Genomic DNA, 24,333 nt, shown 5'->3' with positions numbered 1-24,333 from the left:
CTGAGCCTCCTTTTGTCCAGTGAGAGCTGGGGGAAGGTGGAGGATTTGCCATTCCCATAGGTCTGAGGTATTAGGACCTTGACATGGTATGCCCATGTCAACACTATACACTCACTTAGGACTTCATTCCCTCTACACATTTACCCAAGGTTTCCTAGCAACCACGACCAAACTGACCGACCAACCAACCAACCAAATTCCTATTGTATCAGCAGCATCTGTCTTTGTATCAGGTTTTCAGAGCAATGTAGAAAATCCAGTGATATATTTAGTTGCTCTAAGGCCATAGAGACCCTGTTTTACCTGCAGAGACGGTGTTGGGGAAACATTTGCAATTCTAGTTTTTTGAGCAAGTTTTCCACCTGTTTTAGTTAGCGTTTCTATTCCTGCAACAAAACACCATAACAACAACAACAACAACAACAACAACAACAATAACAGCAGCAACAGGGTTTATGAGGATTACACATCACCAAAGGAAGTCAGAACAGGAACTCAAGTAAGGCAGGAACCTGGAGACAGGAACTGATACAGAGCCCATGGAGGGGCTGCTTACTGGTTTGCTTCCCCTAGCTTGCCCAGCCTGCTTTATTACAGAATCCAGGACTCCAGCTCAGGGATAGTACCACATGGGCTGGGCCCTCCCCTTTGATCCCTAATTGAGAAAATGCCTTAAATCCCATGGAGGTATTTCCTCAATGGTGAGTCCTTCCTCTCTGATGACTCTGGCTTGCATCAACTTGACACAATACCTAAGCCAGTACACCACCCTTTTCTTCAACCTTAAGTACTTTCAGTTGAATTAAACGTGGGTCATGTAGAAAATTTCCATTTAATTTTCTTTTAAAAAAATAAGTTTCCATAGGTAGGTGTAATTTCTTTATTTTCTTCATTTATTCAGCTTAAGTTATTCAGGGGCTATGTTTTGGGGCTTAATTGGACAAAACATTAATGACCCTAGTGTTTATGTGAGAGCTGTTCCTGTGAGATTCTATTTTCTGGAGCAGGGGATATACTTATTTGTTAAAACTATTGACCCAGATGAGTTGCTGGAGATTTGTTACTGCCTTGCAGGTGGGGCCCTGGATTAGAGGTTTATAGTAGCCAAGGCCTTTAGCTCCTGAAATTCTGAGTGAGGCCTTTAAACAAAAAAGAGCAAGTCAAGGACAAAGAGTGTGCCCCAACAAACCCAGAGCTGTGAATCACCACTTTGGTAATAATTGGTTACTTAAATGGTCATTACTCAGAGGTGATGAAGGATAGCGATTTAAAAAAAGTCAAACCCTAAAGCTACCTTTTCTGATCTGATCCAATTTTTTCATTGTTTATATTTCCCCTGTGCCTCTCCCCGAATCCATCACATATGGGGAAAAGATAGAATGTGGAATTGGGCAGATGTGAATTGATATTCTGCTCAATTATGTGAATGTTGATGTGTTATTCAAACTTTGGGAGGTAGAAATCCGATCACAATAAAGTAGAAAATAGCTACTGCTGTTGCAAGAATTAAAGAAGCCAGGAAATATACCACCCCCATTACCCAGTCCAACATGAGGGAATAGGGTCCATTGGTTGCTGGGCTGCTTGATACAATCCTTGTATCTGGAGTGTACCAGCCGACATGTACTGAATAGTGGTGCACGATATGTACAGAGAGCATGCCTAGAAGTTCTTGTGGTCTGAGTATTTTTAAGATACATTTACTCTAACCCATTTGGTCTTTCCCCTACCCAAGCAAGCCAAATCATGGTTCAACGGGCATTCCATGGCCTTAAAGTAGGTAAAGATGGGGACATTTTTGCATTTATTAAGCATTGACCACGCACAGCATATTGAGTGCCTCATATTCATTTTTCACTTCTTGTAATGACCTTAATGCAGTGGATATAGTATTGCCTAATCAATTACTCCCAAACACAGTGACTTAATGGAACAACCATTTATATTTTTTTAATTGTCAGCTGGACAGTTCTGATGTGTGCCCAGCTTGGCTGATCCTGCCTGAGCTTGTTCATGTGTCTGTGGTCAACGTGTGGGTTATTTGTGCTGATCAGGTTAAAGTAGCATTAGCTGTCTGGAACATCTCAGGGATGTCGTATCAGCGTACACCAATGTCTCTGACTCTCCTGCAGGTTTAGCCTGAGTTTCTTCTTATGACAGGCAGGTGTCCAAGAAAGAAAAAAAAAATCAAGAATGCTACTGTCCAGGGGTAGAGCAAACCACACAGCCAATCTAAAAGCCGGAGTGGGAGAGCGCCATCCAAGGGAACAGCTCCAGAGAACCATGACTAAACAGAGGCTACTGCAGAGCTTAATCTAGCAGACACTCTCATCCTCCTTCACAAGAAGCGAAGGATGAGAGACGTGCTGCACCTGTTGGTAAGCGCCCTTTCCCTACTGTGTTTCTCTGTGATGTTCTTTCCTGGCCATTTCTTTCTTGGGGATGTTTTATAATTCTCTGTTCTGCTTCTTTTCATTCTCTGTTCTGCTTCTCATTATTTGGTCTGAATTTGAAACTTCATGTCAAATACTTGGGACCAGATGACTTTAACAACAGTTAGCTTAAGGACCTCCAGGGATGATGTTCAGTCAGTAAGGAGGTTCTTGTCTGAGTAAACAAGGGGGGTAAATATCAGCCAAATGGGATGGAGCACAAAGGATAAAAAAATGGGTCGATTTTACATTTCTCTCATTCACTGGCTTCTCTGACTTTGCATGGTCAGCATCTACCTCCTTCTGGATTATAACTTTAAAATCTGAGAAGGGTGAGAGGTCTCTTGATGTTGGCTTGGAACTTGGTAGCTCTTTACCTTGGGTAAAGGAGTGACCTTACTCCAGAAACAAGAACAATAGCACAGGTGTTGCTTCATGGACTAAAGGGGACCTGCTGGCCAAAGAGCTGAGTCCCCTGCAGCCACCAGGATTTGCAGCTGTTGAGCACCTCTTGAGGTCTCAAATGTTGAAGTTTGTTTTTAACACCACAGTCTCCCAGTGTGCTGCCAGGACCACACAGGGAGGCTGGGCAGCAGAAGGCTCTTAATGTATTTTATGGCTTGGTTGAGTACTCCGAACTACACTTATTAATTATGAGATGCTGTTCAGTCAGTGTTGCAATATACACATTTGGCTAATTGATTTGTACAGGCTCATATCGAGCAACATAAAGAATGTGCAGGACCATAAAGCGGGGGACTTTAACTGCTTTCATCCCCTTTGGCTTCTCCAAGAGGGACAAAGACCTTGTGTCCTTCATTGCCTAACGGGGCATCCACAATCATTTAGTGCTCAGGAAATGTCTTGAACGGGATGATGAATGAAAGGATAATTTTGTTTGTTTCTGTGTTTTTTGTTTTTTTTTTGTTTTTTGGTTTTTTTTTTTTTTTTTTTTGCCTCATTTCTCAACTGCACATGACCCTTGGATCGTGAGAAAATAGTACATCTATGGAAATATAGTGATTTCTTCCGAGCGGTTAGTTGATTTTACTGGGAACCTTCTTGATCCTTTGGCAGCCTGATGGTGGTTGGGGGTGTATTGTGGTGGAGAACTATATGAACCCCACCTCCAGAGACAGTGTTCCTTGGCTTGAGATTTTAGAAGGCATGATACCAAATGGCATACTCTTACCTAGGTAGTGACAATGTAAAGGTGGCAACTTCTGAGGGAGAAGTTTGAATGTGCTTCCCACTGAAGACTGACAGTTGCCTTTTCTGACTTTAGCTAGTCCTTTTGACTCTAGCAGTGGCTGTGCCTGCTTCACTGAGATGGCACAGAGCCCGGGCATTGCTACGCAGGTCCTAAGTGATCTCTGCCCTACAACTCCTAGAGGCAGTGGCCTTTTGCAGCTCTAGTGAGCGCCTGGCGCCCTCCCCAGACCAGGCGGCATAGAGCGTCCATCCCTAGACCATATCCAAGGGCAGGGTCCACAGAGACAGCATCCTGGCCCCTCCGCAGGGATGTCGGTTCAAAGGGCGCATCACAGTAGGGTCGCCTGCATCTTTACAGAAGGTCCTCGGGCGATCACTTGGTTGTGGCGCTCGCAGTGCCTCGGGGCTGCAGTTTGGAGAGCCGCAGGGGGGGACGCCAGGCCCTAAGGCTCCCCTGGAGCCTCCCGCATGGGTTCCACCCGCCGGAACCGGCGCCTGACCGAGTCGGATCACGCGAGCGAGCGGCATAGGGGATGGCTGTGGAAAGTTGGGGGCCGGAGCTGCGAGGCGGGGGAGCGCGCAACCCCGCGCCGATGTCCGCGTCTCATGAATATGCACGAGCCACCTCCCTCCCTCCGTGACGTCACGGGCCGTCCCGGGGTGAGCGCTGGAGCCGCTCCGGGTCCGCGCCAGTGAGTGCTGCTGTTGCGGGAGAGCGAGCGACGCGGCGAAGGGCAGCGGAGGCGGTGAGTGAGGGCGGCGGCGGCGGCTCCAGAAGCGCACCCGGCAGCTCCAGGGAGGCGGCGCGGCAGGCACCGGCGGACACCAGCGGACGCCAGCGGACACCGGCAGGCGAGGCCGGCGCGAGCGGTAGGAGGCGGCGGCTGCAGCTCGGTGGCGGCTCAGGCGGCGAGGATGCTGCCGGGGAGGCTGTGCTTGGTGCCGCTCCTGCTGGCGCTGGGCGTAGGGAGCGGCGGCGGCAGTGGAGACGGCGGAGACAGCCGGCGGCGCCGCCTCCTCGTGGCGAAAGGTGGGTGCTGGGGAAGTTTGTTCCTCTTCTGGAAGGAAGCAGGGCGGGCTCGAGGGTGCAGACCCTGGACTTACTCGTCTAACACCCGCCCTTTCTTGTGGCAGCTTCGGCTTCTGCGCGCACCGTCCTCGAAGTGTGCGCCCTAAACTGTGGACCCAAGAGGTTCTCCAGCCCAACCTCTGGGCGGGGTCCAGGCGCCAAGGAGAAGGGGAGGTCTATGGAGTATAGAGAACTTTGGGGGCCCTGTGTGCTGGGGTGGGAGCATCGCGGGGCTTGGCTCAGGGATGCTTTGAGCAAGGCAGGACATGGGCGCTGTAGCGGGGGCTGGGGAGTGGGTGAAGCAGGTGTCTGTCTGCTTCTGCTTTGGGGGCAAGAACCAGGGGCGTCTTCAAAGCAGCGAGACGAGCTGGACTGGCACTCCAGCTTGAGGATGGCGTGGGAACTTGTAGGCTCCTGAAAGCCTTGCCCGCACCCAGGCGCTCCTCCTGCTCCTCCGCAGCGCGGGCTCTGGCTCCCCTGGGAACTCACGCCCTCAAGATGGGCAGAGTCCGGAAGAAGCGCGGGATGTGATGGTTGCTACTGCGGCTCACACTCTGCTTTTCTTCGGAGGACCGAGCCTCCGAGCCTAGAGCTCCTCTCTGGTCTTTATAGTTGATCTTGACCTCTCTAATCCTCTAAGATTCTCCTGAACGCTGGCGTTATCAGGGGAACCTGAAGCCCGCAAGCCCCAGACTTTGACAGCTGTCTGGGAGCGCTGGGAGAAGCGCAGGTTGGGGAGCCTGCATCTGGAGGGCGGGTCTGGAACAGAAGGTCACGCGGTAGCCAAAAGCTGGGAAGCATCGCAGGAGCCCAATTGGGGTGGATGATGGTGGGCTCAGGGAGACTGTAGCAGATTGCAGGATGGAGCGTTTGGCTTAAGTGGTAACTTGTTGATTCTCTGCACTGTTGACGAGGAGGGCGTGCTTTTGATTTCTGCCAGGTGAACGGGTGACATATGGTCCTTGGAATTCTGTCTGGCGATATTTTGAAAACAGAGTTTTTGTCCTTGTTGGAAAAAGATTCCCAAGTAGAGACAGCTTGATTTAGAGGTTTGTTGGCTGAGCTGGTATGAAAAGCACAGCAGCCTGGATCTCTCCGGAGACAGGGCAATTGGGGAAGCAGGCCATTCCATTTGCCTTGTCTGGACTTTGAGAGCGGCCTCTCCTGACATTTGCAAGTGATAAATTTGGGAAAAGAGGTGCTCCTATTCTTTTTAATCTATTGATTTCTGGTGACATAAAATGGAAAAGATTTTATGCACAGGTGTCTTTCTAACACGTACCTCTCCTCTTCCTCAAGGAGTTTCTTTTTCCCTTTCTTTCTTTCTTCCTTTCTTTCTTTCTTTCTTTCTTCCTTTTTTCTTTCTTTCTTTTTTTCTTTTTTTGAGAAGACAGAAAAATTCATCATGAAAATGTCTTTTTAAAAGTGGTATGGTAAAAGGTTGTCTGTATGAAGGGACCAATGTACTATGCTGTTGCTGTTGTTCTGGTGAAAATAAGGATAGAAACCGAGCGTCCGAACAGTCTGTTCTTCCAGTACGGACACTTTGACAGGTAGGCAGATTTCATCCTTTCAGGGGAGCTCACGGTGAGTAAGGATTAGAGAAGGAGTAATTTGGGAAGAGAGCCCCTCCTGTAACACCTTGCTGAGTTTGCCAAGAATGGGAAATGAGAGGAGAGGGAGAGAACAAAAAGCCACAACAAATGCAGGCTTCCACAGGTCTAGATTATGTAAATAATTGTATATAAAATAATTTAAATCCGTAATTTTCTTCCCTTAGAATATATCCATTTCACATTTAAAGCTATTTGTCATTCTACTCTAAAAGTTTTATTGGCCTTGAGAATAGGAGCTACTCTGGATTCTCCTTGTCTTTCCCCTTCAAGCCACAAGGGGGCTGCAAAGAGCACCATTTATTTATTTATTTATTTATTTATTTAATTTATTTATTTCGAAACAAGGACTATTTGGTCACAACAGACACATTTATTATAACAGTTTATTTAACATTTACAGGTCAGACTTTCTTTATTTCAGTGCACTTGAAGTTTACATTTCTAAATTGTACAACCCCTGAGGACTATTTGGGAGGAACAATAAAACTGAGTTTTGCACGTAACACACACTGCCTCTGATAGCGCTGTTTTGTAAGGCTTCTATCATTTCTATTCCCATCGTTAAAAAGGAGAAGACTCAGGAGGGCCCTTGAGAGAGACTGAACAGAGAGACAGCTGTCTTTCTCAGTGCACTTCCGAGTTCACGGGTAGAAAGAAGACAACCAGGAGTGTGCATGACGATGCCTTAGCTGAGGGGTACAGACCTTGTGAGTTGGACACACCCTCTAAATAACTTTTTACAGGTGTTCTGCTGGTCTCAAATTCCTGTGAGGTGGCACATCTGAATACCAGTGTGTTCTGCTTTTGCATTTCTTACTTCTTGCTGCAGGGGACCTAGAAGCTAACTCCTGACCACTGCTGGGGTTTTCCACCTAAGGTTGAGCTTCCAGTGCAGCCATGTTCCAGAAGCAGACATGAATAAAGTAGCCGGGCAGTTAAAACTGCTTCCTCATCTTCCTATGCTTAGGATACACATAAAAACAAGCCCTTCTTGGATTCCTATACACACACACACACACACACACACACACACACACACACACTATGAACAATGCTTGGGAATTATTCTAGAGAAAGGCACAATGTATCAGAGAAAGACGATGAGCTCCAGAAGTCACCTGAAGGTTTATGTTACGTTTAATAAAATGCCAGTGACCTTATAACCTCAAGGACTCAGTATGCATTCTCTTCCTAGGTGCCAGACTGCAGGGATAGAGATCGCTCAGCACAGCCCTTGCGTATAGAGCATCAGTTACTACAGGCTCACCTGGTGAGCACGTACGTAAAGCAGGCCTGTGTGTGAGGCAGAAATCAGAAGTTGCTTGTACCTGTGGGAACCAGTGTTCTTGATCAAGGAAGCCGCACTATCCTTTCATCCACAGACTGAAAACCACTTTTGAGGACTGCACAATATTGCATATGGCAGCCCCTGCCCTAAAGGGTGATGTGCACTCCTGCAGGGAATTGTCCTCAATCATCTTGGGCAAGTAGCACGTGGCTCTTAAAGGGGCCATAAAGTTGCCGCTGCAGCTCAAACACAAGGGCCCAACATATTTCTCAGCATCGAACTAGAGTTTACTCTCACCTGCAGTTGTCCCTAGTCACCTCTGCTCTTATGGTCAGCTTTATTATCATTATCACCCAAGTGTGGTCACAAGGGGGCATGATCTTCTCTAGGAACCTTCCTGGGATGGCCCCTCCTAGCAAGTCATGCCTATGTTTCCTTGCCTGATCGCAGACTGATCTGTGGGTGTTCAGGGCTTCTCTGTATTGCTTGGGCTGGCCTTGAGTTGTGCAATGCGCAGCCAGTAGTGTTTGGCTTAGTGTGCACACCTGAATGCAGTCCTGGATTGTACCCCCCTCCTTTTTTGACATAGACATTTTTGATTTTTCTCTTGTCCTGTGAAGTAACATTTGAGTGTAGCTGCCAGAGAAAGTTGATTTTGAATCTTGGCCCAATTATTCTCTCATTAGAGGATATTAGGCAAATGATTTAACCCTTTGAGCCTTGGTTTCCACATCTATAAAGTGGGAATACAGAGCCCTGGCTTGCAAGGTGGCTGTGATAACAGTATTCAGAGAGTAAATAGAAACAGTATTCTATTTCAGAATGTGTTGTAGAGGACACTGAATATACAATGATTTTAATTATCAATCCTCAGACACCTGGTTATAGTAGTTCCAAGACTTGGTGAAACTCCCCCTTGTCTGAACTCTTTGAAATTGAATAGCTTTGTCTAATCAGCTAAAACTCAATTCTCTCTGAATTGTCTCTGTCTTTTAGTTTTTCTTTGTATAAGGGCTGTGCACGTATGAGCAAATACCACATACAAACACACATGCACATACATGTATTTGATGTAAGTTGTGAGACCTCCTGCATCCTTTACTGCTCCATGAATGCCTTTGCAACTACCTTTTAATGGCCAGTCTGAAACTTAATGCGGAGCAAGCTGAGAGTGAGGCTTGGGAGCCTGTTCTATACACATAAATAAGCAAGTGTATGTCCATGTGCAAGCACCAGAGATGTGGGAGGTTCTGGTTCGGGAGGAGTAACTCATGCGGTGTGACTTGGCTTATAAAAACAGATCATCAGCCTGGTTGCTGCTTACCTCCCAGCTTGCAGACCTAGGCAGCAGTAAGTGGTCCTTTTCTTCATCAATGGCATGCCCCGCATCTGAGATGCTTTGTACTTACAGGGATAAGGGTGACCCAAAACTATGACAACCAAAATACAGCTTGAGACTCATTATCACATTCTTCTTTATTATTTAGCATAGCACTAATTGGACCCTGTAGAAATGGTTCCATCAGAAAATTAGGTTTTCCGGCAAGACCACTGGGAGGCCTTGGAAACCATTGGACTAAAGCCATTGGCACTCTACAGAGCGGAGAACGGAGCTGTGGGGAAGGCACAGATAGGAGGTCAGAGGGATGCCCATGATGGGAGTTAGAATTATCCAAATATGCTGTGGGCTCTGTTATTTAGCCTGATCAGCAAGCTCGGTTTCTGGCGATAACACAAAGTCTAAAACAAGAGGTAGATTGTTCTTGGAGCCCCAGAGTCCTGTAAGGGAGGAGTAAATGGAGAAGGTTAGAAGTCGGGGAGACATTATGGAGAAAATGAGAAGGGTCTTGATGGGTAAGTAGAGACTGGATGAGTAGATGGGGTGGGTACAGGACAGTAAATGCAAAATAGGAAGAAGGCCCTTGGTTGGGGGACTGACAAGGGCGAAGAGCAAGCTCACCCAGCACTGACTCCATTGCCTGCATCCAGGTCCAGGAGCGGTTAGAACAGCGCATGCTTGTGGAGCGCCTGCTACCTTTCTGATGCGATCTTAAAGCGTTTGTTACAATTTGACCCTCATATGTACTCTAGGAGCAGGAGTCAGAGGCTCCAAGAAGGGTTTGAACTTGTCGAAGGTCTCACAGAGGCGGCAGGACTGAAATTCCCAACCCAGAACAGTATGGCCAACCAATACGGATTCCCTCTCAGGGAGCCTCACTTAGCAGAGTGATTTGATGTGAGCTTGAGGGAGGCCCCAAGGGAGGTCAGAGAGGCACCACAGGACCTGAAGGTAATGCCACTCTGAGAATCCTTCAGAACTGCTGCGGGAGTAAGTCTGGTTTGTATCCTCCCTGTAAAGCCCCACCCTGACCCCGCAGCTTGCTGTGTCCCACCCACCCCAAGCAGAGAAATGATCATTCCTTACCAAGGGTCTGCAACTGTCTTTAAGAAGGACCTGTGCTGTGCTTTTTCTTTAAAGAGCGCAGAGTTTCTAATGTGGATGGTGTTCCATTGTACCCCCCTGCTTCTCCGCTCCCCATGTGGGCTTTGCTTTCCCAGTTTCACCTGTTCCTTGTTTTCTCCCCCTTCAAAGTGCGTGGCATCTTCCTGTTTCCATAGAAGGTGGTGACCGTGGATCTCTAAAGGGAGATGCGCTGCTCATCCCGTTGAGACTGTTGCTAAGCACTGTATTCAAGAGTGCGCCTCTCAGAGCACTTGAAAGTCTTCCAAGCCTCAGCCATGCACCTCAGAGCTACTTCCTGAGTTTAGCCTGGCCTTTTTCCTGTCAACGCACTGCTTCTGCGCTTCTGCATCATAGGGGTTTAAAATCCCTAAATGGATGAGGACATTAGCCACACACTAAAATGTGTGAAGGAGTCAGGCCTCGATCGTGCCACCTTAAATTGCACTTGGAGTCTGCAGACACTGTCCTGGCTCTGTCTGAGAAAGTTTAATCAGCTAAAATGATGACTTATCTCTTTGCAGCTGTTGCCTTGAATCGCCATGTGAAAACCCAGTTGCCAATTTAGAATAAAAGCACATCACTTCTGTGTCTTCCGCCACTCTCCACGATGTCTGATTTATTATGTGGTTAAATAAATGTGCAGCCTTTGCTTAACTCCGAGTAGAAAACCACCGTGGGATGTTAGGGAAAGGCTTTGGTGTTCAGTTCTCATGGTCTGGATTCACCAGTGAGCTGGGAGGGTCTCTGGGCTCAGAGCCTCTAGGCATCTGGTTTTCTGTAGGTAGGAAAGAAATTCACGGTGCCCATTTTCTCTACCTCAAAAGTTCCAGGTATCCAGAAAGATAGCTCTGCATGTCCTCTGAAAAGATAAAGTAGCTAAGGAAATTAAGTGATCATATTTAAGAAATTTGTTTTGAGACTTTGGGACCCCAAACCCCCAAACAAAGCCTCAGATCTTTCTCCCTTCATCTTGTCTTGTAGACTCAGTTAATTATATTTTCTGAAGTTTGAATTTAGCAAGGAGTCCCTCTCCAGTTCTCTGATGCATGTGCCACAATGCTGATGGTCCCCATGGCCGTACATTAAATATAGCTGTGCCAAGCCCAGAATTTTCAGCACAATACCAGCAAAAAACTGTTAATATTATGTCAAGCATTTCTCCAATTTTCATGGATAACTGCATTGCAGCAAATTAATTAAAACAGATAAATGTTAATCTAATGCCTGTCTCCTTGTAATTAATGAACTATAACCATTACAGGAGCCCTTGATTTATTTTCTTAATTTATAAAATGTTGAGTTTTCCTATAAAGTTAGATATAGTAATAGGAGAAGCTGACCCATATATAGCATTAGGAAAAAATAATCACATTTCTATAAATTAATCACTCTCTAAAAGGATATAGTTCATTAACACCATGAACTGAAAGTGTTAGATGTAAATTAGATTAACCTTTTTAGTGACACTTCCATTTATATTGTGCATTCTCCTCAAACTTAAAGCACTTTACATATATTAATTCAATTAACCCTCCCCAGACCTTTGTTAAGTAAGTACATATATCAAAGTTGGAAGGGAGGAGAAAGGAAACCCTTCAAAAATATTGAAGTCCCCGCCTTAAGATGTGTTATTTATGATCCCTTTGAGCAGCAGTTTCTCTGGACTTCCATAGCTTGAGAACACGGGTAGGGATTCACGATTTCTCACTCTTGCTGCCAGGAACCACTTAGCACCCTATATCTGAAGCTAGAGACACTTCTGCCTCATTCTTAGGCCAAATGTTGCAAAAAAACTTCTGGTTTATTGAGGGATTTGGGGGTCTGTTCAAATGGGTGCAGGTAGAGCCTGGGGCCTATGTGAACATCCAGGGGGCTGTCTTCTTTGGGGTCAGGCTGTGGATTCTCTTCCATTCCCTGTACTTGACCATCTGGATTTAAGGGATGGACTCTTCATCAAGACATTGGGAGTTCAGTGGAGAAGAAGCAAGGAGCAGATGAAGGCAGGGGTGAGGCTTAAACTTCATACTCTAGGTTTCGGCTTCAGTCCGCTCTGGGAAGGGACAAGATTTCTATTCCTTCATCTGCTAGAATGAAAGGGAAGACCCACCACTCATCAAGCTACGTTCTACAAATGCTGCCTCTTTGGATGCAGTAAGTGTCATCTAACAGTCTGCCTTGGAGGTATTGGCGCCAAATCTACTAAGGGAGTGGCTAACCTAAAAGGATGAATCACTCATGACTAGACACAAAATTAAGGGTAGAGGGAGTAATTCTGGGGTGTGGAGCATTCTTTTCCATGAGCCTGAAGTTAGAAAAGCACTGACTTTGGTCCTTTCAACCTAGGTGGAAGGAAAGATGAAGCCCACAGGGTTCCAGGGTTTTACTTCATCTCTCTCTATGTCAGATTGCCCCCAGCTTCCCTTGCTATCCGGGAGAGATGGTGAATAAGGATTTAGAGGCAAGAGCTGAAAGCCAGGGGACTTCTCAGGAAAGGAACAGGCTGCTAGAGAAGGGGCGAAGGCTGCGTTTGCAGCACACAGCATTTCCACGGTTTTAGTTACGTTTTGTTTCTGGTATTTCTGTTTTCGGGAGTGTGGGTTCTCCAGAGGTTATGTGTAATCAAAGTGAAGAAATGCTACAGCCAGAGCCTGGTGCCTTCCCTGGATTCCTTTTTACTGTTCATTTTGTTTCTTTTCCCAAAGGAAATCCAATCATTTATGCGTTATTTCCCACTGGCGTCAGTCTCTGGATGGTCATTCCTTAATTACTAATTTTAGAGTTGTATTTAAGTCATTACAATGATATATACTCTTCTTTTAATTAGAAGCAATGAAAAAGAGTGCTATTTTTTTTAAAAATCATATTTCTATCCTTTCTCTCTTTGAACAATCTCTTGCCTTTTCTCAACTCCAATCTTCCAGAAATTTAATGGCAGCTCTCATAGGATATTCTCCTCAGGAGGGGAATGGAAGCCAGTGAGTAGCCAACAATCTTTCTTTGGAGGTGTACATTTTTCTGGAATTTTCTGTAACTTTTAGGAAACCCAAGTCCAACCATTTTGTTCCTGAAGTATACCATAGGCTGCACAACTATTGCCTCAGCATTCAGTGTTTCTCCTCCTCCCATCCTCCCTGTCCTGCAACACAACTGCTTGTACCAAACACTCCAGAATCTCTCTCTCTCTCTCTCTCTCTCTCTCTCTCTCCTTATGCTTGGTGCCACCAATGCTTGTTTCTGGCTGCTTCCTCCTCCGAAACCACCCCCTAAGACACCGCCAATAATGAGTGACTAGAGTCATCACCAAGATAGCTTTGTGTTGTATCTTCTCAATCCACTAGACACTGGGCAAAGGCATTTTCTGAAGATGTAGCGATGGCCACTGAACAAAACAAGCCAATGTTACCAAAGACACGGGTTTGTGATGAGCATTGTCTTCATGCCATGTCACCTGGTACACACTTTCAGCTGAAAGGCCTTTTACATGGGGCATTGGGAGCTGCCACTGCTCTCGACCTGAGTCTACACGACACTGGCATCCTCATGCTTTCCTTCATCATCTCGTCCGGAAGGAAACATCTCTGACCTTGACAAGAGGTAATGGCACATGACACCTACTCTCATCTTGCCCTGTTTGAGGTCTGCAAGTCACATGGTAATACTCAAGCTTCGTGGTAGACTATCTGGGACAGTGGAGCTTGGACATGTGAGGTAGGCAGGTGTCTGTTGTGTTTAAGCCACACTCAAGTAATAATAGCTTTGGTGCCCCCAAATTAGGACCCATCCCAGGCTCTCTGTGGTGGACCTTGAGTTGGGTCCCGATAGAAGAAAATCTTGCCTTCGGGGTTTCTGTGGCTGAGGGAGGGTACAGACACCATTGTGTTCCTTCTTTGCTGGAAACGCTGAAGCACTGGGCTTGCCTTCTGTGTAGCTCCTTGACACTTCCTCCTCAGCCCAGAAGTCTATAGAACCCTGGTCCTCAGCATCTGCCATCCCACATGTGAACTTCAGTGTCTTTTGTAACGTTAACCACCAGTGAAGTCACGATGTCCTGAGCCCCACCTTGTCCTCTGCAGCACAGAACACCATATACTACTGAAGAACACTGCCACGCCCTGGTGAGAATTGAGCTGTGACTATCACCTGCTGCAGAGCCGAGGTTCTCCCACATCGCCCCTTTAGGCCTCCTTGTTCCCATCAGCCTTCTAGTAATCCCCAGACTGTACAAATCCCTCAGTGGATAAATCACACCTGCTTTCCAAACAGATCGTTAGGAACGATTTGCAATTTGTAATATCGGATGCACGTGTACAAAGAAGCAAAGACGAGGTTCTTAATTGGAAAAGCTTTGTTATCAATTAAAGTGGGATGGTCGCTTGCAATGAGGTTTGTGAATTTCTAAGCCCACAGCTAGGGCACCAGGGAACAGAGGCTGAGCTTTCTGGGTTGTGTATATATCATCTGCAGAAATGCACAAATGGGAATCTCTCTGAAGCCAGAACATTTACTTTGGGATCTAAGAAAATGCTGGTTCAAGCCTGGGCATTAATGCATGACTTTGTGCACAGGGAAATACTACTTCTCTCAAGCAAAGCAAGGCCCAAGTCTTCTGAGGCTGACAATAGGCAGCCTCTCCAGAAGACAGGAGCGAGAGGTGTGGGCTATGATATGTTGCTTGCGGTGGAGGGTAGATTCCCCCTTTCTCCTATGGGTAAGAGTTGTTCTCTGGGTAATCCTACCATTCCCTATGTGGGCTAGCTTCAGACCAATCCAGGATATCTGTCATCCCACAACTCTGGTTCAAGTGGGAATAACATTGCTCTTGGAATACCAAGGCTGGAGCGTGGATCAAGCAGGCTCTACTATACAGTGTGTAACAGGACGTAGGCACAAAGGATCTTAAAACCAAGAGTCAGCCAGTTTCTCTCTCCCTGGCTCTTTCTCTCTCTTTCTCTCTCTCTCTCTCTCTCTCTCTCTCTCTCTCTCTCTCTCTCTCTCTCTCCCTATCTCCCTCTCTCCACTCTCCCTCCCTCTTCCTGTCCCTCTTCCTCTATCTTACCATACAGATTTTGTAGTGACACCATTATTATCCTGAAATGAAATGTACAGACATTTAAAGAAAGTATGTACATAATTTAACAAGCCATATGATGCCTAAGCTGAGATAGTCAGGAACTACAAAGAAAAAAAAATGTGTAGCAATATGTATTCCAACCCATACTAAAGGCCTACCTGTATACTAAAGGAAGAAATGAAGTAGGTGCTTGTGGTGAATTTGACAGTGACTTCATTTGAGCCACTGTGAATTCAATAGCCACCAACAGATCCAGGTGTCTGTATCTAGGCACTAATGACACCATGAATACAAATGCGGTAGTGTGAGGTTTTTAACTGGTGAAATGTTTCTGGTAACACTCTGAACAAGACAAGACTCGTGCCTCCGTTCTTAGGACATCCAGCTGACCCATTCCTGTGTGGCTGCTGTCAAAAAGAGAATGAGAAAACTCAGGTGGAGATGTCCAGCCCCAGGTGCTCATTTCTTACCCCTGCCCAACACCCCAAGATACCAAAGCTTAAAATATACACAACTTTTATAAATATATCCTTTCTGGGAACTGTCGGGGGGAAAGAGGAAAACTACCAGCTGGGGAGCAAATGGAACAGGTTGACTTGACCAGGTATTGTGTAGCTCTTTCTCCACAGTCCAGCCTGGTCCAGCCTGGTCCAGCCTCACGCCGTACTGAGTCAGAGTAGCTGTGATCACTCAGTTAAGTTCCTTAGGAGACAAGGTCTATGGATGTTCCCTCATGGAAGGAGATAGTAAACCCATAAGTTCGCAGGGCTCAGGAACCTCCGTGAAATCTTTATGAGGCTTGTACCTTCCCCAAAGTTATGTAAGAGGTGAAGAAAATGGACTGGGAAATCTGGAAGCTTCCAACAGTGTAGCAGCTTGCAGTTGCTTTATCAGTAATGTAGATGTGCATAGGCTGTTCATGCCAACGACTCTTCATGCCTCTAAGTTGCATCGGGGCATCTTGGGAGTGGAGCCTATCAAGCAAACATTAGAACATCTTTTAGACCAGAGGACATTTGTGTGTGTGTGTGTGTGTGTGTGTGTGTGTGTGTGTGTGTTTGTGTGTGTGTGTGTGTGTGTGTGAGGGTTCAATATGTTGATTCTTGCTTCTCCTGTCCTTGACTCATGGAAGTGTTAAGTGGGGCTGGCGGGCCACAGCATGCCTCACTCCTTTGGAGTAGGTGGCTCCTTTGTGTCAGATATAAAACTAAAAATTTAAAATGATCTGGACTTGGTCTGCAACAAAATGTAAATAAGAAGCTGTAAAACCTGGCTGCAATGAATTTTTGGTGGTTGTCATCCATTGGGCAAAAATAGGAGATGGTAGACTCAAACAACAGGATGGGCATAGGGTCAACACTTATATTCCAGAGATGAAACGTCCTGCTGATGAATACTTTCATTGAAAAGGTAGAGGAAGGAAGATTTTGATTTCGTTTTGTTTTTAAATCCCTAGGGATGGTTTTATTCCTACCTCCCCTGATTGTGTTTGTTTTTGAGAAAGGTCACACTGTCTTGGTTAGCAACTCATGGAGATCTGCCTACCTCAGCCTCCAGAGTGCTGGGATTAAAACTTCCTTCTCCCTTCCTTATCAGATTGCAGTGTTGCTAAGGATGAGACTATTTTGCCAAATATTCAGCAGCTTAGAGATGAAATACAACTTGATAGTTTGATTTAATGGGAATGCCACATCCTCTTACTAAGTGGTTTGGTGACATTTGGTAGTCCTGTAATATTTGACTTGGAGTTGAGTTTATAAAATTTTTAGCCTAATAGTAGCTTAAGGCCGCTGAGGGATGCATGGATTTTTGAAATGAAAAGACCTGGTTGACATTCTGATCCCAAAGTCAACATCATTTCTTATGCACCACCATATTTTCAATTATGATAGATGATGAGCTGTGAATTTAAAGGTGGCTTTCCTGGAAGCTCCCGCACAGACAGCCTGTATGTAATAAGGAGAAAAGCTTGGGAGGGAGGGGTCCTCACACCCACTCTTCTGACTTGACTTACTAAATACTTCTTTCCGAGGCTGCTCTCCCAACCAACCCAAATCTGCCACATTGGTTCCTTCATGAAGCCTTGAAGTATATTTAGAAAGAGAGAATTTCTGTAATTTTCTGAAATTTTCACCTTCTGAAATGCTTCAGAGATAGGTGAACTTACACACACACACACACACACACACACACACACACACACACACACGCACACACACACACATACTCACAGGCACTCACTCACAGCACCAAAGGGGTTATGAAATTCCTGACAGCCAGACAAAAGTACATCAAACAACAATTTGGAGGAGTAAGACAGATGGTTGGGGTGTGTTATTTTAGCATCACTTTGGCATTTCTGCATATATGCAGGCCACTTCCAAGTAGAAAATGCTCAAAACAGACACTAAGCTTTCAATATGGCAGTGTTTGGCAATGGTTAAGGCCAGGACCTTATTCAGGAAGTCCTGGACTTGTAGTTTTATAGAGTACCGGGATTTTCTATTTTTCATGTAACTCTGGACTGTTTCTAGACCTTCCTACACCACAAGGTGATCCCAAGTCTGGTTAGAAATGGCCTAATATTTCCCTTATAGCCAGCTGTGGATGAAGATCGGCTGGCCCTCCCACCACCCCCAGTCTGCTGAGCTAGGAGAGTAGAGCTGGTGCTTCCTCAGGGAGAACTTGCTAGCAGTGGCTTGGAAACTGAAGCCTCCCCCTTACAGAGGAAGTGAGCTTCAGGATGTTCCGCTGTGCCTTGGTCTTGACTTCTCTGTGGAATGGGTTTTCTTCAGGCTCAATGTGGTGCCGGTGGCTGGAAGCCAAAGGCAGAGAGATGGAAGATGTGTATATGGAGAGAGCAATGTCTCTGTGGTGTTAGATGCACATGTATGGAGAAAGCACTCTACAGAGAGTGATTGTAACCGCGCCTGTCAGTGCCTGGTCACATCTCCTCTGTTTGTGTCTGTAGCCCAACTCCAAAGAGAGTCAGCCTTTTGCTTATGGCTTCCCTCTGGCTACTAGAGTCCTAAACTTGCAGTCATGGCAGATCCCAAGGTCTAGGAAACTTATACTCCCAGGACCTGGTTTTATCAGTGGCTGCCAAGAGTTCACAAAACCCAATGTGTTCCACCCTTTTGCCTGCAGGTGGAGGACATCTGAGGGTCCAGCATCCCAGCTGCCTGTGGTGGTAACTGGCTTCCTTCTCTTCCTGTATTACTATTGTGCTCCCCTTTCCATCCTCCCTGAGATCATCCCTCAAAACCTGTTCTGGGGCCTAGACTCGGGGGGTCTCCTTTTGAGGGAACCCAGACAGAGAGAGGCTGAGCAAAGAAGCCATTTACAGAAAGTGTCCTTGCTGTACCTCTGTGAATCCCCTGAGGCAGATCTATCAAGACTGGAACACCCAGTGCCTTCAGACATTCGGCCAGACTTGCTTGGCAGCTATGAGGCTTTGTGGGACATTTGGAGAGCTGTATATGACTTCTGGGAACTCTCAGTGCTCATGTGCAGGACTTAGAACCCGCCTTCATACCATCTGGGCCTGGAAGACTTTGCTGGAACAAAAGCACTGTGCAGTGCTGATGGACACGGGGCTCGGAGGAAGTAGAAAGTATTTCTCTATACCCAGGCTTTGGAAGGCTCCTTGAGGACAGCGCTTCCCCAGGTCCTTGAGCCATGTCTGTGCTATGAAGGCCTCCTCTGGCTATGAAAAGAGTTGAGCTAGGCCTGATGCCTGCAGCCCACGTGATGCAAGTGTCTGGGGGGGGGGCATCTGGCACCCCTGATCACAGCCAAATTTCTTGAGTGTCTATTTTCAGTATTTTCTCAGATCACCTATAAGTAAATTTGTGAAGCAGTTAGCTTTATCACCAGCATGTCCCCGGCCAGTATGAAGCAGCCCACAAACCTGAAATCCCTCTTCTCCACAGAGCCTCCAGGGCTCACAGGTCTGAATCACTATGGCCGTTCAAATATTCCAGACAAGGCACTGAAATCCTCACTGATAAAAATCCTGCCCTTTCTCTGAAAGACTAGATACACGGATCCATTGTCACAGGCGCAGTTTGATGTGAATTAGCCCATCAGCTTAGCCTAGTATCGTGGCTAGCTCACGGGGATTTAGCTTTTTTTTTTTTTTTGACAGACAAATGACTTTATTTTCAGTGATGGGTGTTATCAGCACATAAAATATGTGCAAATAAGGAATTGCTGGAACTGAGTCCATCATCTGATTATCAGAAGCGTTCTCTTAATTCCGGGTGACTGATGCACGGCGTATGTACTGTCTCTGGATCTTGATGACGTTCCTTAGAAGCTGTTGTAGAACTGCATCAGACTCGTGTTCTCACCTCCGAAAATGGGCACAATAAATCTCAGCCGAAGAGGCTGCTATAAAGTAAGCTCAAGGTTATAAAACTTAGAGGCCGGTGCTGTGGTTATCTGTTGACAATCCGTAGACAGTCGGGCAGCAACAGCTTTCTTATGATCTTAGGTCCTGCGACCCAAGGACTGAGAGGTGGCTTGGTGGCAATAGTTTGCCTCTGCTCTGTGATGTCTATGAACCTGACTGGAGGTTGAGATCGTCTGGATGTTTCTTCAGATGGTTAGGAGAGATATCTCAAGGGCTGGGCCTTACTGAGAAAACTAACCAGATCCTGTGAGGGCATCCATACATGGCTTGGCTCCCTGGATGCCTGAAAATAAAGGATGGCACCCCCTATTGTCTGGAAGCTCGGGGCTCCAGCGCACAGAGCAGAATCTGCCAGGTTTCTTGTGGACTTGCCTGGATCCTACTCCTAATGCAGTACCTTAAGTATGGCTGTCCCTGATGAATGGCTTGAATTTCCTTCTTGATTTATTTATTGTACCCGACCTTGGTCTTATCTGGAATGGTCTTTATGCCTCAAGAAAGGACCGGTGGAGAGAGACATTCATTTACTGGAGAGTCAACCTGGAATATTCCCTATGAGAGGATGAGTACCTATAAAGAGAGTTCTGGGAAGACTGGCGAGACCCAAGGGCTAAAGCATGCTGTCAGGGTATATGAGTCTGAAGACAGTTGCTCTTTGTTAAGTTACATATAACCTACCTCACAGCTAACACGAAGAGCATTGGACTATAGACCAGCATGTTCTGGATTCTTCCATGCACCAACTCGTGCCAAACCCATGTGAACTCTGTGAGGTGCATATCTTAATGCAGTCGAGGAAACAGCTAGGAAATCTTTGGTGAGTTTATAAGTAAACGCTCTAGTACTTGAGCCTTGATCACTGACGTCAGAGCCTTTGCTTTCTGCCTTGCTGTTGTAAGCAGCCTCTCATGAGATAATGGGTTCATATATTTTGTTCCCTCTGGGTGTGTGTGTGTATGTGTGTGTGTGTGTGTGTGTGTGTGTGTGTGTGTGTGTGTGTGTGTGTGGTGTGTATACGCACGCGTGTGCCCGTCTTAATTGTGTTCCTGGCTCTATTCTGTACTTAGTGGGAACAAGAATGTGTCTTTTTTTATGTCCCCCTTTTGCACAATCTGAGTGCCTTAGAAATGAGAATTGGGCTTGGCAGAGAGGCCTCCATCCCTTTGGCTCTGCATGATGACTGTCTTGTTAGCGACATCTGCTGGCCCTGGGTGTCAAGGAGAATGGGGTAAGCATTGTTCTTCACATCCTATTCTCTGAAGGAGTTTTTGTTCTGGTTTACTGTTGAAGTATTGGTTTTGAAATGGCAACACAGAAGGTCTACTAAAGGGTTGTCCCACTTGGAAAGGGACTCTCCTTTTTTCCTGTTTCCAGGTTCAAAGCAATAACCATGAAGCAAGTGGAAAGAAAGCACTCCAAACAATAAGGTGAATGGCTGACAGGTTAAAGCTGATGCATAAATGCAACATTTGCATGACAAAGACCCTGAGCCAATGCTGATTGTCATTCACCAGTAATAGGATTCCTTGAAATGCTGAAGGTCTTAATTAAATAAATACGTAATTTATTTTTGTTGGTGAATGCTTTTTGCCTCAGGAGCTATTCAGGCTAGGATATCATTTCCTGAACTTAACCTCATGTCTATCTCATAATCCACCATTCTTCCTCCTCGTGGGTTTAGCAGCCTAGTTGGAGCATACATTTCAATGAAGGTTGTCTATTTGAACAACAGCTTTGTCCTCAAGATGATCTGAGTTTTGATAGAGAAGCTAACAAGATGACAGATTGAAGTATTAAGTGATAACTCTGTGCAGGAGCACAGTGCAGGAGCTGAGGCTGGGGGATGGGGAGGTGACTACAGGAGATGTCCCCCCTGGGCAGGACAGTCCAGGACTGCCCATCTCTCCAGCCTTGGTTTTGCTACACCGGATTCTTTGAGCTTGGGACAAGAGGCCTCACTTGCTCCCTGTGTAGGACCCTGGGTTCATTGCCCTGCTTCCCACTCCATTCTAGAGCCCAACCACAGGGAAGAGAAGTCCTTGAACACTCACATCCTCAATAACTTTTAAAATTAAGCTTTTCATTCTAAACTCAATTTGGCTCCATCTTTAACCTGAACATGCCTCAGGAAGAGTTCATGCAATCTTTATCTTCTCCTTTTTGCTGTGATTTCTTTCCTATGTTGTTCTTTTTTTTTTTCTTTTTTTAATTTGAAAAGCTTGATTGGCTCACCAGAGAGCAAGCTCTGTGAGAGAGCAGGGCTCATTTCTTCATTCCTGATGGAGCCCTGGCATCTGACCTGTCCACTGCATGGTTAGACAAAGGCGTGGATGATGCAATTCAATGAGGGATCTTGGAACATGTAGAGTTCTGAGGGGTTATGAAGTTAGAGAGGGTTCCAGAGACAGGATGTGATGGTAGTTAAAGACCCAAAGCTAGCAGAGACTTCCTGGTATACTGTATACAACTGAGACCAGCTTTCTCATCAGAACTTCAGTTTCCAGTCCTGGGGAGGAGAGGGGGTCTATAATATTTTGCTCATGCCCTTGAGTTACAGGATCTGGTCCAGTGCACATTGCTGGGCAGCCACATTCCCAGGCACGCAGTCTCAGAGCCATCTTGAGAGGGTCTCTAACTACTTACTTTCCTTCAGCAGAAGTGCTCAGGGCCAACTCTCACTTGAGACTGTTCAGAACAAAGTATTACTTTTGCTTATTTGGTAGTCTGTATGAATGGTTGCCCAATCACTGGGTTGTGGAGTTGTGGCCACCAGAATACTTGACCTGTAGTGATGTGTGCAAAGGTGGAAAACTGCCCGTCAGAACCAGGGGTGTCCCTGGCCACTCTTTGTAGGGCCTATCGTCTACAGGATGTACATGTTATACCTCTCTCTGGGAATCACAGGATGAGTGGGGTAGACTTCATTTTCTTCCTTGCCTGGGCTTGCTGGTCTTTTTCCTTACTCTCTTTCAGTGATTACATTTGTCCTGTGGCATAGCATGCATTTATATATAAAAGACTGAAATCCATTGCAGAGTGTGGGAGGGCATCAATAGGTAAAGTAATAAGTTTGATTTTTTTTGTTCAAGATGAAGTGATGTACATGAGGGTATGGATGGCCCTGACATACCTCATATCAGGCATTGAGCAGTGGGAAAAGAGAGCAATTAGGAATCCACAGAGACACATTCACACACCTGGAAGCCCATTGCTCCTTTCTGGCATTTCTATGGACTCAGGATTAGACAGCAACCTTATGCAAAGGATGTCTGATATATTGGGAGAGTGGGTACCCTATGAAGCATTGTACCATCAGATTCTACTTCTATATATATAAAATATTTCATCTTTCTGAGATGACTTGGGTCTTAGATGATGGTGTCCCAGAGGAGAAACAGTATGATAAAGGATTATGTCATTTGCCTGGTTTCTCTCTCTTTCTCTCTCTCTCTCTCTCTCTCTCTCTCTCTCTCTCTCTCTCTCTCTCTCTCTCTCTCTCTCTTCTTTTTCTGTTTTTTCTTTTTTTTTTGGTTTTTCAAGACAGGGTCTCCCTGTATAGCCATAGCTGTCGTAGAACTCACTCTGTACACCAGGCTGGCCTTGAACTCAGAAATCCACCTGCCCTTGTCTCCCAAGTGCTCGGATTAAAAGCATGCGCCACCACTGCCTGGCTTGCCTGGTTTCTTTAGATCTATGCATAACACCCTGATGCTCTGTTGTGTGGTAGACAACTACATCCTCCAGATGTCTGGCCAGTTTGCATCTAGCTCACCAGAATCAAGATGTGGACCTGCTGAAAGACTAGAGGATGGTAGGAAGCCATTGTCTTGTTCTCCTTCCTTCCTTTGTTCTAGGTGACTTCAGTGATCTTTCCTCCCTGTACCTGTGACCTAACATTCTGACTCTTTTGACTATATTATGTAAAAGGGAAATCTAATGTTCTTGACCAGTTGTATGGCCCTTACCTTTAAGGTTCTGGTATCCTTGCTTACGTCTTCTGTCTCTTCAGCTCTAGAGTTATAGTAGTTTCCTGCCTTGCCAAGTGATCTGAGTCTCTGTCACTTGGCACTGAGGACTATATTTATTCACCAGAGATGGAGGACAAAGACATATAAAGAAATGATTCCATCAAGTTCAGCTAAGTGAACCAAAGAATTTTTTGATGTTATAAACTGAGTTTTCTTACAAAGCATGGGTGACTTGGGCAGCTCTTTTCCTATACAAAAAGCTCACCCAACATACATGCAAGGCATATCACTGCAGTTCCTTGACCAGTTTTCAAGTAGCTATACTAAACAAGATTCTTTAAGTTGTTTAGTGCTTATTTATCCCCAGGGATGAACTTCCTGACTTTTATAAGTTTAGTGAGGTCTGGGTCTTGTAAGTTTCTTGTAGGTATCATGAGCCTTGTGAGTTTTCCTTTACCTGCTATATGATATTTGGTTGTTTGACTTTTTTGCATTAAATTTATCTGGAGACACATGGAATAATTACAGGTTTCCAGTTTGGATGATTATTGGTATAATGATACATCATCACAAGACTAGGTATGAAGCAGATATGATTTCTCTCACCTTTTGTCTCTTAAATCTCCCTTGCTCTCTTTCCCCAGTCTCTATTCTGTAAGATCCTTACTGTTGTAAGCTCTTCAGTGTCAGAGTCATTCATTTAGTGCCTCCTACTCCCACTCCTTATACCTATAGCTTTAATACAACCCCCACCCCTTTTTGTGGTAGTTTGGATGAGAATGGTCCCACAAGGTAATTA

The 24,333-nt window shown here is 45.7% G+C and overlaps 1 protein-coding gene across 2 annotated transcripts in view; it reads left to right on the top strand.

Annotated features, from left to right (window-relative positions):
* Positions 1-4,161: 4,161 nt before the first annotated feature.
* The window catches only part of Clstn2 (calsyntenin 2), a 588,979-nt gene continuing 568,807 nt past the window's right edge, over positions 4,162-24,333 (top strand). The window contains exon 1 of one of the 2 annotated variants that reach the window (XM_006511334.4): positions 4,162-4,674. In XM_006511334.4, the coding sequence (XP_006511397.1) occupies positions 4,560-4,674 (115 nt within the window). In that variant the 5' untranslated portion in view covers positions 4,162-4,559. The remainder of the gene's footprint in view (positions 4,675-24,333) is intronic. The other variant, NM_022319.2, reaches the window with a different exon arrangement.

This window comes from Mus musculus, chromosome 9 (assembly GCF_000001635.26).
Source record: "Mus musculus strain C57BL/6J chromosome 9, GRCm38.p6 C57BL/6J".
Classification (NCBI taxonomy): domain Eukaryota; kingdom Metazoa; phylum Chordata; class Mammalia; order Rodentia; family Muridae; genus Mus; species Mus musculus.
The sequence above is the reverse complement of the archived record's forward strand: the minus strand, read 5'-3'. Positions and strand labels throughout refer to the sequence as shown.